Source organism: Vidua macroura, chromosome 27 (genome assembly GCF_024509145.1).
Source record: "Vidua macroura isolate BioBank_ID:100142 chromosome 27, ASM2450914v1, whole genome shotgun sequence".
Lineage (NCBI taxonomy): Eukaryota > Metazoa > Chordata > Aves > Passeriformes > Viduidae > Vidua > Vidua macroura.
The window spans coordinates 662,701-676,107 of NC_071597.1; the positions used below are offsets into that span (position 1 = coordinate 662,701).

General features: G+C 43.2%; 1 protein-coding gene across 1 annotated transcript; it reads left to right on the forward strand.

The window, feature by feature from the left end:
* The first annotated feature begins 8,567 nt into the window (after positions 1 to 8,567).
* Positions 8,568 to 12,977, forward strand: KRT20 (keratin 20). The gene is made up of 8 exons (XM_054000249.1): positions 8,568 to 8,990; positions 9,770 to 9,852; positions 10,071 to 10,227; positions 10,734 to 10,895; positions 10,977 to 11,102; positions 11,266 to 11,486; positions 12,053 to 12,093; positions 12,771 to 12,977. The coding sequence occupies exons 1-8, from the start codon at positions 8,568 to 8,570 to the stop codon at positions 12,866 to 12,868; spliced, it is 1,311 nt and encodes a 436-aa protein (XP_053856224.1). The 3' UTR covers positions 12,869 to 12,977.
* Positions 12,978 to 13,407: the final 430 nt, after the last annotated feature.

Genomic DNA, 13,407 nt, shown 5'->3' on the forward strand with positions numbered 1-13,407 from the left:
GATCTAACAAGCCAGACCTGGTGTTTGCAGCATCTGGACAAAATGTGCCCAGGTCTTCTTGAACAAATTTCTGTGTTATTTAAAGATATGTCCATTTATCAGATTTACATAGCAGAGCCACAAATAATTTACATCGCTGTTACACAAATAATTATAAAAACTTCTAAGTAGCCCCTTATTTCTACATCAAAGGGAAGTATGTGCTTTGTGTTGGGTTATTGTGCTGAACTACAAGAAAGAAAGAAAGAAGAAGGAAAAGCAAATAATTGAAGTGCCTTATGGAACACGCCTGTCTTTATTTCACATTCCTGAGCAATGCTCTGGCTTTACTCTGCCCTGGTGTCCCCTCATGCAGAGGTGAGATGTGCTCCCTGTGCCCTGTGTCACACTCAACTGTGGGCCGAGTGGTGCTGGAGAAGAGGCAGCAGAATTCCTGCTAAGAGGCAGCAGAATTCCTGTACTTTCCTGCTAAGAGGTAGCAGAAATTCCTGTTCTCCTCTGCTGAAAGGCAGCAGAATTCCCACACCACTCTGATGATTCTAACCTTCTCTTACACCTGTGCTGCTGCACTCTGCACAGGTCAGACCAGTACAGTTCATAGCACCATCCTCACAGCTCACTCCATTATTGACACCATCGTGCACTGAGGGCTCAGCCATTCAAGTGTCTTTTACTAAGTGGAGTAAACCAATTAGTCCTTAAACATACAAATAGGCATTACACCACATTCTGTTTGTTTCTGGAAAAAATTGCTTATTTCTGGAGATTCTTTCAGAGCTTCAGAATGCTCTGTAGAACTGCAGATCTTTCTGTTGAATAGCTTGTGACACTGTGTCACCAGACGTGTGCCCTGTATCTGGTGGTTACTCATTACCTCTGAATTTGTGCTCTGGTAGATAAGCTATGCATTCCTAAATGTATTTAGGGTGGGTCTGCACCCTAAATAATAAATAATGATGCTAATACTTACCACTTGCATGCACTGTTAACATCACGTTCTCACACCACGCTGAGAGATGAAGTCAGGGAGATAATGAATGGGGGCAGTATTATCATTCCCATTTTATTGCCTGAGAAATTGGAAAAAGAGATGACACAACTCGCTCAAGGCTGCAAAGAAAGTCACTGAGAGCCACTAAATTAGAATCCATCACTTCACAGCTTCTACTTAGCCCAGCTATTAGATAATACAACTTCCTGAAGAGCCATTCCCCACTCACAGCAATCCTGTCAGTGTCTGATGCCTCGGAAGAGATAATGCCCTTCATTCATTCCAAGTGTTTATGGCTGGTCAGGACCCTGCATATACTCTGATGATGTTCTTCAGTGCACCTGTGCCAACAGCCCACTGAAATGAGTCCTGTACAGAACCCCGTGCTGGTGGCTCTGGCGGCTTTGTAGTATTTGGGAGACATTAGGAGCACAGGTAGTGCTGCTTCTGATTTCAGAGCAGTGGCTTGAAGAGAAGGAAATATTCAGGACTGTGATAATGTATGGCTTGAAAAATTATTTTGTTAGTTCATTGTATTGAAACTGATTGAACTCTGCCAGCTCCTATTTGTTCTTCTTCAGTATCCCATACACACAGAAGTGCCATTTTGCCACCAAGAAAGTGACAGACCCAGGCACAAAGAAAGTGCAATTTGAAAAATATTAAGTATTACTAAAAACAACACTCTCCAAGTGAATAAATTCTATTTCCCATAAATGGAAAAGGATAGCAAAGAAACATGAGCAGGAGAGAAGAGCATTTGTCAGTCTAAGTGAATGATGCAACAATACTTCTGCAAACCAACAAAATACAGGAACTCAGCCTATAAAAGGAGGCTGAAACCATCAGCGTTCACAGCTGGCTCCTTGCAGTTTCACCTGCCATTTAAGGCAGTCCTGCATGGAATAATCCTCAGCATGATTTCCAAGAGCCTTGACTGCACTCCAGCCTGGGCATGAGTCACAGCTCATTTCACTTGTAGAAATGTTAAAACTTATTAAGGTGTATTACAATAGGCAGCTTTGGTAAGTGAAGTGTTGATCCCCTGGAAGAAGTGTGCGATGAGGTAATGCAGTCATGGTTTGTGCTATTAATCACACATTCTTCTGGGGAGCTGGCCCCACACTGCTGGGGTTCAGCCTTATTTATCAACAGCCACATCTGTACAATGAAAATTTTTGCTTTCTGCCTTCCTGGTTAATGTGGATGCAAAATTAACAAAGTCATTTCAGAAAGAGAAGAAAAGAAATCTCGTCTTTGTAGCACTGCTAAACCCATGGGTTCTATGGATTATTGAAGCAGAGAGAATAGGTAGAAGAGCCGGTAAAACATTTCACAATGTCCACACCCTGACCTATAAAGGTTTCTAAAGTTTTGCTAGGAGATGCCTGTTCCTGTGTATGAATCATTTAGAAAAAGGACGAATATATAAACAGGGAAGTAAGGAAAGAATAATGCTGGAGAGGCTGCGCTCCCTGTCCCCCCATGTCCTGCATTATACCGCAAAAGCATCTTAATTATTGACTCTGCCTGGATGTTTGGCTTGGTGAAATCCTAACTAAAGTTTTACCATGTGTTGTTTCCTCATCATTCCTCCCTCTCTAAAATTTTTTATTCTTTTCAAGCTGTACTTTTATGATATCCTTAATTGTGTGACTATATTGAAATTACCTACTTGAGCCCCTGACCTAGGACTGGCACAAACCAATTGTCTGAAAAAATATTCCATGAAACAGAAGTGTCAGTGTTGGACAGTTTGGAGTGTCCCTACGGCAGGAGCTCCCAGTGTGAGACATGACCTAATGGTGAGGCAGGTGCAGGGCTGCTTCTTCTGGACATGTTAATTTGCTTTTTGAATGTCTGAATATGCATCAGAAGCTTAAAGGCATAAAATCATAACATCAGCTGTGGTAAAGATACTTTCAATAACTATATAGACTTCGGGGGTAAATTTCTTGGCTTTCCAATGTCCTAAGGACAAGTCCAAAGGAGTCGATGTGACGGGCTGTAATTAGGTCTATAGAACGCAACAAAAATGAGGAATATAATTTGGAAAAATGTGTTTCAATTAAGAGGCATAATTACCTGGAGCAGGCAGGGAAATGGAGAAACAAACAGGATGAAGCAGCAACAAACTACAGTTCTTCCTTAGAACAGAAGTTAAAGGTGTGCTGCCTTTAGAGAAGTACCAGCTTTGGCTCAGCTCTGCACCCCCGAACAACGTATGACAAAATAAAAGATCAAATGCATCAAACAAAAAACTGGGAGTGACTCTCGCCAGAATAATTTCAAAGCAGGAAATCTGTAACGTTGCTGCAAGCAGACAGAAATTGTGATCATAAAGTTACTTGTGCAGGAAAGAGAACACATCCTTATGTCTTATTAATGAGAAAGATTAGTAATTTTTGAAAGCCATTCCAGCACCCAGGCTCTGCTTCTAGGTTAATCTCACAAAAGACAGTTTCAAGACATTCTGAGAGTGTATCTCTGTTACTGTAGAGAACAAAAACCTTAAAAACACAAACAAAAAAACCCTTTTCTTTAATGTCTACAGCCTAACGATACCTAAAAATTGAGATACTCAAGCATCAGTCATATAAAAGGGTGTAATTCAAAAGGATAATGAACACTCCCTGTCCTCAAAGACTTACATGTCAGAATTTAGAAAGATAGCCCATTCTTCTTGCCATTGCTTCCAAACCTATTCCATGCACAGCACTGAACTCCATAATTATGGCTGGTGGCTCTGAAGAGAAATCCTTGTCTAAACGTTTGGCCACAGGAGCGATGCAACTAAATTTCCTGTGGATATAGGGCCAGGAAAGTGGATAATAGGAGACATTTTCTTATGTAATCCGTAAGTTTTATTCCGTCGTTCAAGTTCCGCACGGATTCTCCCGCGGCGCTCAGCACGGGGAGGGCTGGAAGCAACTCCGTTCCGAAGGCCGGTGGTGGCCTCTAGTGACAACCGGGGAGATCCGCACGGAGCCCGCTGCCCGTCCCTGCTCCTGCCGCTCCTGCGGGGCTCCTGCGGCTGGGGAACAGCTTCTGCCGGGAAATTTCTGCTGCAGTATTTGTGCAATGAACGTTATTAACAGTGCCAGACTTCCTCCAGGGGAGTATGGAGACGGATTTTCGGCCTGTTTCCTTTATTTTGATTTTTTGGCATCTGCTTTCCTGACACAGATCTTGATGCTGGGAGGGTATTTTGGATTCCAAGCAGCCCATAGCTTGCTCCTGGTTGTAGAAACCCCGGGAGTGGGGATGCCGTGGGATCGCTGGGATGCACTGAAAGGATGATATTCCAGAGCAGTCCCCAGACAAGAAGCTGCAGCTTCTTGTAACGTTGCTCCTCTGCCCAGGCACCTCCTGGCATTATGAATGCAATTTTACCCTGGGGAAAAAATTGAGTTTTTCTTCTGATTTGGGGGCTCCAGGTGTGACACAAGTGAGATCCCCAGAACCAGAAGAATTTTTTTTTTAACTTAGCAAAAAATCTACACAGATATGAGCACGTGCAACACAGTGTGTTTGTACGTATCTTTTACAGTGTATAATCAGTGTGTACCTATTTGCACGGAGCCACGAAAATTTATTTGCCTCCTGAATCGCAGAATATGCAATATTTTTCATGGATACTGAACTACTCCAGCATTATGGAACTGAGAGAGTCAGTAGGCTGGAATTCTCTCCAGTTCACTGGTTTTCTCATTCCCTTGACACTTCAGTTGCACAGAGTTTTTCCAAGGGAGAGAGATCTGCCAGCAGTCCTGTGTTGGAGCTGATCTTAATGGCACTTTAGAGGAAGAAAAAAAGAGAAGGTTCGTTTGTGTGGCCTGGAGCTGTTTTTGTTGGCACTGAGATCTGATTCTGTTCAAGGAGAGCAGCTGAGACAGGAAAGGCAGCTCCTGACTTTCATTTTCCACCTGTGGCTGGGGAGGGATGGAACCCACACACTGCCTCATGCACCACTCCAGGAGCTGGAACACCTCTCTAAGTACCATAAATATGTAATGTTTTAACTTACCCCTCTGGTCAAAGCTCCAAGCAGAAAGAAATAAGATGCAGTGGTTTGATGATTGAGATATTTTCATTGGACAAAAGATGAAAAGGAGAGGGAAATGAGGGGAAAAGAATACGTGAGGCAGACAGTGTAAGATCTTGAACTGCAAATGTTCAGGGCCTAGGTGAATCCAGATGAGTTGGTGACATCATCCAGAACCTTCTCTCCTCTGATCCCATTCAGCAAAGCACAAAATACCTTGTTTTGCTCTTTGGAGAGACAGGCTTCACAGCCGTTGGCATTAACAGGAGATGGAAAGGTAGTTAAGAAAAGAAGGAGGGGAATATCTCAGACCCAGAAATCTTGAATACTGGGATAAGGCTGGAACACCAAAAACGGAATGCATCTCTCTTGAATGCACTTTGCACAGCAATGTCCTTTCAGGTCTGTAGTGTAGCTCTTTCAGAATCAAACTCTTATAATACTGAACTCAAACACAGGGATCAACAGGGACCAGCAAAAGGGTGTTGGATTTCACTCCTAGAATGGATCATCTCTACAGACTGAACTAGAAGGCTTTGCTTTATTTCAGTCTCTATGTCAGCCAAAAGAAAAGCATCTGTTCCACCTAAAGGCAGCAAAAACGCAGACCCACAGCTGGGTGTGTCTTTTTTCCTTGAACTCTCCAGACTGGTTGCCCATGGCTGGTTAACACAGGTGAGTCAAATGGAATGGCATCCACATTATCAAAGCCCTGCAGAACTTATCTCCATGGCCCTCTAATGCACATTAAACTTCTGTCACACAGGTGACATTTCTTCATGAAATCAAACAAATCATTAGTGTTGCTATAAATGTTTTATTACGTTTATAGGCAATCCACTCTGACCAAGCACAGCGCTGAAGGGAAGTGCTACCTGTGAACCCACAGATTGTCCTCTACAGCTCTCACAACTGAGTCTGGAGCTGACACTGCTCTGCTGAACTAAGCACCAGCAAACTGTCACAGCACTTCTTCAATGCTGACCAAAACTGCAGGACTGGACAATGGATTTTTAGGTTGCCCAACATCTATTTAGATAATTTACTCTTACAACCAATAAAATAAAAAAAAAAAAAATACAAATGAGGCAGCCCATGTTCTTGCAGATAATTCCTGGGCATAGTCCAGGGGTGGAGGACACTGAGGCCACTCCCAGCTGACGCCTTGAGGGGCCCCTCGCCCTCCAGCCCGGCTGGGACCTCACCCTCCTCTCACTGCCATGGCTGCAGCTTCAGGGCTCCCTCTGCCACTTTCCACTGACTGATACAACCAGTCAAGATACGTCTCATGGAAATAGTGTACTGAACCAAAACCAGGAGCAAACCCCACCTCTGATGTGAATCTATCTTGATCCTAGCAAGTATTCTTGCAAATATTCTAGCTTGGGTTTTCATGATGCCATTGCTCCTTGCTTCCTCTTGCGTACATCTCGGATGCTTCTGCTGAGTAATCTAGAGGAAATTAATTGCTGAAGGTTCAGCTTGAACAAAAGCAGCAGAGCCATAACACAAGGCAAATGTCTGACCTAAGCCTGATGCTCACCTTCATTCAGATCACTGACTTCTTTTTTCATTTGCTCACATAATAAAAAAAATAGAACCTCCAAATGATGTTTAAAAAAATATCTCCAGGCAACATGGAAACTAATTTTAATACTGAGAAGACAAAGCAGAATGTTTGCTCTTAAACAGACTGCCACACAATCCTGCAGAGATCTAGGCAGTGAGATATAGAGCCAAGGGATGTAAGACCAGCAGGATCTCTTCTGTACTCCCCTTACAATCTAAAGGTGTAGAGTCTGCTCTACTGAAATGAGCAATTCTTACTCAAACTGAATTTCAGTGGACAAAAGACAACCCACCCTGAGTCTTTGTAGTGACACACCAAATGTCATGGCCAGTGTACTTTGGTTTCACATCTCATAAAGGCTTTTTTATTACAAGTTACACCCAAAGAAGTTCAAGGTCCAAAGACACTCCACAGCATCCTCTTGGAAAGAAAAATCCTGCCCTGCACACTGATTGCTTAGGTTTGAAAGCTGTGTTTCCAGAACAGCCAAGTACAAGAGTTTAACTCTCTGCCTTGAGCCAAGACCAGTTAGATTAATCCCTGGCACAGTAACTTAAAAACTTGGCAGTACTGATTCCCTAATATATTGGGTATTCCCTAATACCCAACTGTTCTGGGTTGGGTGCTCTCCAATACACGCTTCAGTGCCTCCAAAGCTCCGTGTCTCACCAATTTCTTTGCCCCAAGCTGGGAGATCAGTATGTGCAGCAGCTGCTCTCACTAACACAAGCCATGTGTGTTCATTGTTCTACCTGAAAACGTCAGTAACACACATAAGCACTGTCACTGCAATGCCTCAGGAGCTGCACCTCCACACTGTACCAACACACACCTGCCACCCACTCTCCTGCACCACTAACAACCCCTCAGCAATCAGGTTCTTGCCTTGCTTTACAAATTCTCCATGCACTTTCTGTATCAAGTGTACAGCAGTCAGCCCAGGAGCATCCTCCACATGATCAGTAGGATGGTTGAGTCTCTTCATGCCATGGAAAGGCAGCTGGTTTCCTGTTAATGACTACAGACCCTGGGCTGGGGACAGACCCCCCAGCATGGCACTTATTAGCTGATGGTCTCTGATGAGGCAGGAGGGAAACCTGTTTTGCTTAAATTTCAGTCACACTGGAGGGCTGGAGGGTCATTCTGCTGGAAGCTGGAACTCAAACCCTTCTGCCACTCTATGAACCTCAGCATCTCACATGTGAAACACAGTGGGCTGTGAAGGTTTCCAATATTCTCATTCCTCCTACCTTACTTATGGACAAAGAAATACCCTTTCCACTCAATCTCAGCTGTACTGAAAGCTCAAATTCAGCTTGCAATGGTTTTCTCATACCAGATGAATGCATTTTAAATCCAAGCTGATGGCAACAGTCTCCACTCTTCACTGGCAGTGCAGATGTTGGTTTGTGCTCACTATGAAATGAATTCACATGGTAGTACAGCTGCCTCCTTTCTAATAATTTATACACTGTCCTAGACTGTCCTGAGGCCCAAGTTATTGTTTACTCAACAGAAATATAAATATTTTAAGTCTCTTGTCACATATAAGCAACTCTCATTTTAAATTCATGCACTGCACAGGGGGCTAAGAACCTACTCATTTGTTCCAAAGGGCTACAGAGAGGGTTGGCTGCAGGTACATGGTTATAAATGATTCAACAGATCATTTTTTGTTTATCTATTATACAAAATAACAAAGCAAGCAAACTACCCAGGGAGTGTTCCTCAAACACGAACGAACAGATGAGAAACCCTTCAAATTATGGGGAGGGGGGGGCAATATCCTGTGTGCTCTTTGTGCTGATACCAGTGACACTCTGCGTCAGCATAGGTGGGGTTTCCAGCCACTGCGCTTCCTCTTGGACCTGTATAAAGGTGCACAGTGCACACTCAGCTCCTCACTGGCATCTCTCTCTGTGCTGATTTACCTGCTTCAGTCCAGCAGACAAAGAGCACAAATGGCATTCTCCACCCGCAGCACCCAGTGGAGTACGAGCAGCCGTGTCCAGCCCTCTGCACCCAGTGTCAGTAGTCTGACCTCCAGGAAAATGTCCATCCAGAAGATCCAGGCACCCAGTGTCTACGGGGGAGCCGGGGGCTACGGCACCCGCATATCAACCAGCACCAGCTCTGGCCAAGGCCTCGGAGGGAGCCTCCAGCTCAGCATCACTGGGAGCGATGTGCTGCTCGCTGGCAACGAAAAATCAACGATGCAAAACCTGAACGATCGCTTGGCTGCGTACCTGGAAAGAGTGCGCTCACTGGAGAAGTCAAACTCCCTGATTGAGAAGCAGATCAGGGAATGGTATGAAAAGAACACCACAAGCATAGGGCAGGACTACAGCTCCTACTTCAAAACAATTGATGAACTCCGAAATAAGGTAAGAGATCATAAAGCCCCCCATAAATACAGGAATTGCAATTATCAGTGAGATAGAGAATAATCTGTTGCAGAAAATGTACTTATCCAAATTGTAATTGGCCTAGCTGGGAAGAAGAAGTTTATTTTTGATCAGCTACATATTAGTGACAGATTTTAGATCATTTGTAATACCTGTAATCATTTGTAATATGCCTGCAGTTGTGAGTAATCTCATATCTGAAAAATTTGTGACTCAAAACTAACTAGTTCTATGATATTTGCCTTAGGTGGCTTTAATTAGAGAAAGTACTAATGGTAATCTACATATTTAAATATAGTTTAGCAACAGTCTATTTCAAAGAGGTTTGTTAGAAAAGAAGGGCAAGCACTCAGAAAAAAATTAAAGACCACTACTTAAAACAGCAAATTACCACTGGAAACAATGAAATATTCCCAACAATCGACTGACAGGTTTGTCAAATCATGTTTCCAGAACTTCCTTCAGTCTTTTCCCTTTTATTTTTTATCAGTTCTACTTCCCAGCATTTAAAAGCAGATCCCTTCAGAAAACAGTTCATCCCAACTATTCAATACACTTATTTTATAGCAAGACAATTTGTCTTTTGGACATCCCTAGTTCCTTTCATGCACTTCAGATGGAACTTAGCTTAAAGCCAGCTGACCAACAGACAGCTGAAGTGAAGGAGGATGAAGCCCACTTACAGTATTCATTCCCAGGAAAGGATCAAGTGTGAATTTCTGTGCAAAGTTTCATTGCTTGTCCACCATTCCCTTTAGATTTCTGCTGCCCACATGGAAAATTCCAGACTTGTCCTGCAGATCGACAATGCCAAGCTGGCTGCTGATGACTTTAGGCTGAAGTAAGTTCCATGATTTTATATCAATTCTCTTTCATGCTCCTCTTATTTAGGAAAGCTTCCACTTAGAATCAGTGACAAGAAGTGAACATTTTCCAACTTTAAGTTTAATGATAATTTCACAATTACTGTGGTTACTGATTCTAGAATCAGTTACTGATTCTAACATTTACTTCAAACTGTTGCATCCCAATGATGACAAAAGGCACTGTATTGTACAGGTTTGAGAATGAACACCTGCTCAGGCAGAGTGTGGAGAGCGACATCACCGGACTGCTCCGTGTCCGTGACGACCTGACTCTGACCAAAGCTGACCTGGAGTCCCAGATTGAGAGTATAACTGAGGAGCTCGTTTTCCTTAGGAAGAACCACGAGGAGGTGAGAGCAGCTGACCACTGCCAGGGAGAGGGGCTTTGAGTGGCAAACACAAACAAGCTCACTAGGAAGAATTTCTATCCTTCCTGGAAGCAGCATAACCATGTGTGACCTAAGGGACATTCAAGCTGTCAGGGATCAAAGCCTGAACACTCCTCCATTCCAGGAATGAAGGAGTAAAGGTTTTTTCTAATAAAAATTTATGGTTCAGGAATTGCTACCCCAAAAAGTACAAAAATGGGAGCCATGACTTCTGCCCTCATTCCACAGATCCGATTCTGAGGAAATCATTTTTATGATACATTTATCTATGGTATAACATTTATTGCTATCAAGTAAGTGAACTGTTCTATGAGGTGCACTAAATGGTATTTGCAAGGTGATTAAGTTGTCTTGCCCCAAGGTACTATTAAGGATTAGCCCTATGTGTGTAGATGTTGAGTTTGTGTCCAATGCCCAGGAGTGACAGCTCCCTGCAGCTGGTGCTAACACAGTCCCCATTGCTGCAGGACCGTGACAGGCTGCGCAAAGAGGCGAGCGGCTCTGTGAACGTGGCGGTGGATGCTGCTCCCAGCATTGATCTCGCAGCTATTATGGAAAACATGAGAAAGCAATATGAAGAAATGGCAGAAAAGAACCGCCAAGAAGCCAAAGAACATTTTGAAAAGCGGGTAAAGTCCACTGCTTAAATACCAGCAACAACCTCGGTCATGCCTGGCTGCAGTTCACAGTCCCTCCATTCCTCATTCCAGACAGCAGAACTGACCCAGGAAGTTGCCCTCAATGTTGAGCGGCTGGAGGTCCAAAGGAAAGAGATCACGGAACGGAGACAGGTCTTCCAGAACCTGGAGCTGGAATTACAGTCCCTGCTGACCATGGTAAATAACAAAAAGCAAGAATAGGACTGTGGATAGCAGAGAGTTACACAGAGGTGTAATAAATAGAGGATAAAAAGATAAATAGAGAAATCAATTAAAATGCTATTTTAACAGAAAATGTATCCTCTGAATAATATGTCACTGTTCTTCCCATGCACTATAGAAACAGACCCTGGAAGGCACTCTGGCTGAAACGGAAGCACGGTACAGTTACCAGCTTGACCAGATACAGAGAGCAATTTCCAGTCTGGAGGCTCAGCTGAGGCAGCTGCGAGCTGACATGGAGGCTCAGAACAATGAGTACAGCATCCTGCTGGATGTCAAGACTCGCTTGGAGATGGAGATCGCCACATACCGCCGGCTGCTGGAGGGAGAGGAAAGCGGGTGAGCACACACGTGGCTTTGCGTGTTGGTTTGGGTTTTGTGTCAAATCTGCCTCTCTCCAACTGCTTTGGGGTGGGGAAGTCCCATTGTCCAGTTCTCAGCCAGAGACTCAGAGCAGGCTGCCATTCAGGCTGGGCTACTGAAGCTGCTGTAGAATTTTGAGGTGGCTCTCCCAGCCTACAGACTCACTCTGTGAGCTGGGGAGTTGGGTAGATGTTCACATGCCAGGAACACCAGTAATGCAGTTTTTGATCAACTTGTCCATGTGGGTTAAGCAGAAAGTGGAACTTCCCCCCAGGTTCTACCTGTTAAGGCTCAGGAAGTAGATCGGGTGTACCTGCGTGACCTGAAGTCCTGGCATTGCAGAGATGAGTCTGCAGATTAACTGTACCTACAGCTTATGCCTAGCAAGTTTCACTTCAACTGAGAGAACTCGTTTTACTGAGTTATCCTCTGATTCAATGTCTTGATGAAAGGGGATTAGCTGTTCTGATCAAACACATAGGAAATGCTTCTTCAATACGAGTTGCCATATATTTACATTTTCTAATTTACAATTTGAACAGGCATTTAGAAGAGATATCGTTGGCAGTAGAGGCTGAAAAAGGTATGTCCCACCAACTTTCTGTTTTGATGGCAGCCTGTTGAAATGTTATGGAATTAAGCAGCCTGATATAAAACAACAGCTTCAGAGCATTTGCTCTGAATCAGCCAGTGGAATCTCATATCAAGAAAGCAATCAACTGTATGGTTACAGTATAAGGACTATACAAACCTGGGTTTATATACAATTCAGGTGCCCAGGGTAAAATCACAGGCTCACCTTACCCATTCTGTGATTCTGTGAGTCCTCAGAGAGCCAAGATAACAACAGAGAGCTACTGAATTCCCCTCTGGAGAACTGCAGAAGAATCTGCTTCTCCCTGCTAGCTGCACAGGGAGACTGAGACTTCCAAGTAACATACTCAGTTTCATAGCAAAAATTTCCAATTTGTTGTAAGTCTACTCCAAGGTTTTAGGTCTACAAGTCTGTGATAAACTGAAGCAAAACTATCAAGAGCACTAGAGAGTTATTGAACCCAGTATCCACTACAGTCTATGGGCAACATACTCAATATCCAAAAGAGGAGAAGCCACACCCCACACACTGCAAAAGTTTACCTCAAGGACCTGTGGATTGAAGATGCTTTTTGATAGTTCCTCGTCGACTGCTACTACCACAGCAATATTACTCTGTCAATGTACATTTCATTAAATTACTTCTCTTTTCAATTTCCTTAACAGAATCAAGTAAGTTTAAGAAGATCAAGACAATAGTTGAGGAGGTGGTTGATGGCAAAGTTGTCTCCTCTGAGGTCAGAGAATTTGAAGAGAAGATGTAAATGGCACCATCAGAAAAGATGCCTCTGAGTTCCCTGGAGCTGATGCCAAAACGAAAAGGTTTATAAAGAATCTGATCTAATTCACCCTAAACCCCAGAAGGATTAAAAAATGCCAAAATCTCAAATCCTTTGTTGTTGTTGTTTTTGTGGGGGAGCATTAATAAAAATCGGTAAGTCACAACATAGAAGACTTTTGGTTTACTTACATAGTGACTGAGTACCCTGATGGAAAGAAATCAAATCAGCCTGGTAGGAATATATAATTACTTCCAACATAGATACAAATGGAAGTATTAGGTTTTTAAAATGCATTAAGGCATGAGTTCAGCACACCTTTTCTGAATGTGAACTCCCACTCAAACATAAAGCAGCTTCACTGCATTAAAACATGATTTTCACATAAATAAGAAGTGTCAATTTGCTTTTCATAATATATTAACATGAAAAAATAAATTGAAGAAGCCTATTTGATATTTTTCACATTCTGTGAATGATTATGTCACCAGGGACTACGGCAAGCCAAGATATTTTATGGATAA